Source organism: Alligator sinensis, unplaced genomic scaffold (genome assembly GCF_000455745.1).
Source record: "Alligator sinensis unplaced genomic scaffold, ASM45574v1 scaffold619_1, whole genome shotgun sequence".
In the NCBI taxonomy this organism is placed as follows: Eukaryota; Metazoa; Chordata; order Crocodylia; family Alligatoridae; genus Alligator; species Alligator sinensis.
Genome location: NW_005842134.1, coordinates 471139 through 475974, shown reverse-complemented (window position 1 = coordinate 475974; position 4836 = coordinate 471139). Strand labels below are relative to the sequence as shown.

Here is a 4836-nt window from a genome sequence, read left to right as displayed (position 1 = left end):
TGTGCCAGGGCGGATGGAGCTGGTCTTGGCAGTCATACAAACGGTTCAGGCATTCTGTATGGTGTCAAGTTCACAAGCTGAGCCATAAAGTAGACAGTGAAGAAAAAGAAAGCATTATAAGTGGTAGGAAGCTCAATGACTTTCAAAACCCACGATAAAGGATCAGGAAGAGTCAGTCATATGTACACTCAGAATTTCCATCTGCAGTGCCAATGCTGCATTTCCAGTATAAATACCAGTAGAGATGATGCCAAGCAGCCATCTGTGAGTAGTTTAATGGCAAGCGCCTAAAAAGGGGCAAAGACAGAAGAACCAGTCTGCTAGAGTACTTCTAAACAAACCGACAGGTATACTTACTCAACCACCATCTGCCACTGACTCAGCTGTTTTCCAAACAAATAGTGGTGCCCACTTCAGAGCATGGTCTGACTTACCCTTTTGTAATTCTATTTCCATCCACGAATAGCCAAGCATATGATGATTTCAGGCAACGTTTCCTTTGTCCCCTTACAGCTGGAAGCAAGGGCTTTTCAGTTACTAGAGAACAGAGGATACAGAACTGCTAGTAGTGCTGGGAGACAGAAGTTTAAAGCTGTCAGTCCTTGCACCTGCTTTCAGATTCCCATTGTCATCTATGTATGGCACTGCACCTGACCTAGAAATCTGTGGTGGGATTTGCTGGGTAAGGAAAAGAAACAAACTGACAAGCTAATGCTGAGGTTCATGAGCTTTTTACCTGCAAGTTCAGATGCACCAATGGAGCTCTACATCAAGAGAGCTCAGACACAAGGGGGGAAAAAAAGGGAGGAAAATGTGTGGCAATGTTACAGAAAGCAGGGGCTGAAACCCAGGGAGAGGAAGTAAGACCTGAGGAAGCCAAGTCAGTTGGCAAAACCCACTCTTTTCCTAGTTGGAAGTGGAGAGGAGTGCAGGAGAGGCTGGGCATGAAGGGACACTGAGGCAGTTATATGCAGTTTCTAGGAAGCCATTCCAAGCAGGAATCCACCAGCAAACCCTCCAGTCAGGATAACATTCTTCTTCAGAAACGTGATAACCTGGGCAGGGAAGAAAGGGAGAACAGACAGCATGCTAGAGCCAGTCACCTGCATGTGATAAGTACCATTCCCTTCCACCAGTTGTTCCACTACATGCCAGCTCACCAGACTGCATGTACCTTTACTTAGTTCAACTAATGGCCAAAATTAATAGCTAGTGACCCAGTTTATTGCTGGGCTCACTTTTCAAGGGAGGTGAAGCAATGACCTCTCTCAAAAGAAGTCCTTCCTACTCTGTTTATTATTCATGCACAGGTGAGATTCCAACATAGTCCAGGCATATTGACCAGCAGCTGAGTTGGACCAGAGATGTTAGCTGCTTCAAATGTTTACAGCCTTATCAAAATTAAGTAGTCAAGGATCTAAGATTATGAGGTACATAGACCACAGGGTCTCTATGTACAAATTAGGTCAGAGGGTAGAGGGAGGCTAGCATGTTAGATGTGCTTTTATTCTGTAATATCTGCACAGCTATCTTTATCACTCTAGGAAGACCCTTCTCTGCAGTCTATGCATTCCAGGAGTTCCACCTGTAGCCTGGGGGTTTGGTCTCAGGTAGTATATGTCATAACCCTGTTTGGAAGCCATGTTGGCCATTTCACAGACTCTAGCAGCTTTGCTCATCACCCAGGCTTACTACTGTGCAACTACTCTTAACACCTCATCTACACATCTATCCCAAGAACACCAAAAGTTATTACTAATATCCCTCTCCTTGTGCTAGATGGAGGGCATGTACACAAATTCACAAACTAAGAAAAAGGGAAGAAAAAATGTTCTCACCTCATCAGCTCTGCTTTTAGTTTCTGGGATCAGTGGGGTGCCACTGCTGTGAAATTTCAGTTGCTGCTTGGCTTTGTTCACATCCCGCTCAACTAGCTTCCAGTCCACTTTGATGTAGCCCTTGTGATTTGCAATCTACATTTGTGAGGGATGGCAAGAAACTTAAGTGACCCAGAACTTCTTGACCTCCTCTCCCTTTCCCAAACAAAGCAGCTCCTTCAACAACCCTAGGAGGAGCCATCCTGCCACTCTTAGATATATAAGCTCTTCTACAACACTAGGCAATGGAGACAGAACACAGATAAGCTAAAAGAACAAGGAACTGAACAGGAATCGAACGCTAACATTACATAAAATTCCACCCTCTCTTATACAGCTTGCTGAAAGATCCTGCTAGAGTTCTCTAATGGAAATTGTTAAGCAGAGCATGCTGTTAAAGACAAGCTCTTTCAACCTCTCTCTTCTGCAATATAAAGCTGGAGCCAATTGTATTCCCTCACCCTCACTATTATTGTATCTGTTAAATTTGGAGCCTCTACAAGTTTCATGTTCCATCTCTCCTGCTGCTGTGGAAGGCTATGGTTTATTAATAGGTTGTTCCTGTGCAAGTATTTTGATCTGCCATGGTAGTCTAGCAGTGAAATACTGTCTGATCTAAACAGGGTATTTGGGGAGACATCTACATTTTGGGATAAAGACTCGTGGATTGAGGGGAACTAAGCAACATGATCCAAGTACTATTATTAAACGAATGAATAATTGTTGGATGGGATCTAGTCACTCGCAGGCTAGTATAATGTAGGTTTGTTAAACTAGCAAAACAGTACAGGACACTTCCTTCTCCTTTAGGAGAATAGGATTTTTAAAATCCAAGAGTGGCATAGGCCAAGAAAATACAAAGGATTAATTTTGCTGCTCTGCAATTTTCCTCTCTCTTCTCCTCAAATAAATTAATAGAGGGTTCTCTCTGTCCTGACCAGACTCCAAAGGATTCCAGCCTCAAAAGGACCTTATTACAGCCCAATTAAGCCCAGCTACAGGATTATGTCTCTGATCAACTTTTGCTAGAAGTCACTGTTAAGTAAAACATGGCTTTCATCTAACCCTCAGTGCAGACCACACTGTTCCTGCTGCAGTCACTCTAGAAGAGAGGTCTGCTCTGGCATCTGAATGAAGGCATTGCTCATGGTGGGACAATTATTTGTGCAAAACCATAGGCTAGCATGGATGTAAAGAGTCATCAGCTTTACAGGACTATGGATCTGACTCAGCTGCAACTATTCAGAGGGGAGAAGACTTACCCACTATGATTCATCACATTTTATATAAGATTCTTATATAAACTCATTACCATAGTAACCAAGTACCTCACAATCTCCAGTGTATTTTTCTCAACACCCTTGTGCTATAATAATCTGTTTCAATGGGAGTTAGGTGCCTAATTACTTTTGAGTATGTTGGCTTGCTTATAACTTCCCCCTGCAAAGCAGAGAATTAATGCTATGTCTCCTGAGTCCAGGCTAGTTCCCTAACTATTCTCTCCCTTAGAGAGAGAACAGTTTTCACAACATCCTGATCACTCATGCCCACCTGAAGTAGGAAAAAGCCACCTCCCACTGCTGTCGCTGCCAGCTTTCCAACTTTCTGGAAGATAAAGCCGGTACACCTACAAATCAAAAAAGGTCATGTCAGGAAAATAAACTTACATACCCCCAACCACATAATTAATTTAATTGTCCAAAGATGCTCCACCCTTAGGCAGTAAGTAGTTGGACTTTGCATACAGTTCCTCTCCTATTAGGAGCTCTTTACCTAAAAGGAGGAAAGTCAATTTAGTACTGAAGAAAAAGAAGAAATGTGGGCTTTTACACAAAACAGTCAGTTCTGAGGGACTCATGATGTTTTATTCTTTTATTTCCCATGGAAACAAGACCTGCTTCTTTCCCAGAGACCTGAGGAAGGGTACTGTGATACCTGAAAGCTTTTCTAGGTCTATCCCAGCCACACAGCTGGTTCAATGAGAGAGGTCCAAAAATCCTTGTTTCCTGTATCTTTTAAAAAGATATTTTTATGCTTCAAAAATGTGTGAGAATAATTGCATGACATTCTCTGGACTGTAAAATGGAGGAGGGCAGATTAGGAGACCATAATTGTTCCTCCAGACCTTAAAAAAATCTATGGAAAAACTAACATGATTGAAAACATGCCTAAAGATGTGGACTCAAATCTAATTTTCCTCCACTTTTGAAAGGCTAAGCCTTTACCACCCAGCATACATACCTGTACTCCATGGGATATCCAACCAATGTGCAAATATAACGCAATGAGGATTAGCACTCAATTTCCATCCATACCAATGCAAACATATTACACAGATACTCTGCTGCTACTGGGACCAAAACTGACCTACATCATCAGCTTACCATCCAGTGACTCCTCCAATCACCAGTTGTGTTGCTACGTTATACTTTTCAGCACTTGACCCAGAATGTGGTGCAAAGAGCTTGCGCCACCAAGACTGATTCTTGGTGTATTCTGTCAGGTCCAATACCTTGTAGGAGTCCTCATTCTTTCCTGTGAATATGAAAATAAATGTCAGCCTAAGGGCATGTAGTTTGGCAATGTGACACCACTGGGCAACTAGACCAAGTTTATTTGCTACTTAAATGTACTTCCACTAGCTATTCTTAGAAAGCTGCACACAGACATGGGGATCTTTTTGAGTATGGTCAATGGTAATGCCCTGGAGAGATGTACATAGTAATTGTTTGAGCCTCCTTATAAAGAACAGCTGGGTAAAGGCTCACCTCAGCTTAAAAAGATGTTAAAAAAAATTTCAAAACTCCCATAGAATATTTCATACTTCTACCAAGGAAAAAAACCCTACTCCCTCCCATCTAACCTAGAAGTCACTGACCCCCAAAAGGTCAGCCTCTATTTCCCCTTCTTAATTCTTCCCAGATTGCAGTTTAGTGGACTATTGTAATGTCCACCTGCA

The 4836-nt window shown here is 42.3% G+C and overlaps 1 protein-coding gene across 1 annotated transcript; it reads right to left on the bottom strand.

Annotated features, from left to right (window-relative positions):
* Positions 1–23: 23 nt before the first annotated feature.
* Positions 24–4547, bottom strand: FUNDC2 (FUN14 domain containing 2). Its single transcript, XM_025205950.1, has 5 exons — positions 4511–4547; positions 4262–4412; positions 3429–3504; positions 1839–1973; positions 24–1055 (listed from the first exon to the last, which is right to left on the bottom strand). Exons 1-5 carry the CDS (start codon positions 4545–4547, stop codon positions 978–980), a joined length of 477 nt encoding a protein of 158 aa, XP_025061735.1. The 3' UTR covers positions 24–977.
* Between the last annotated feature and the right edge of the window lie 289 nt (positions 4548–4836).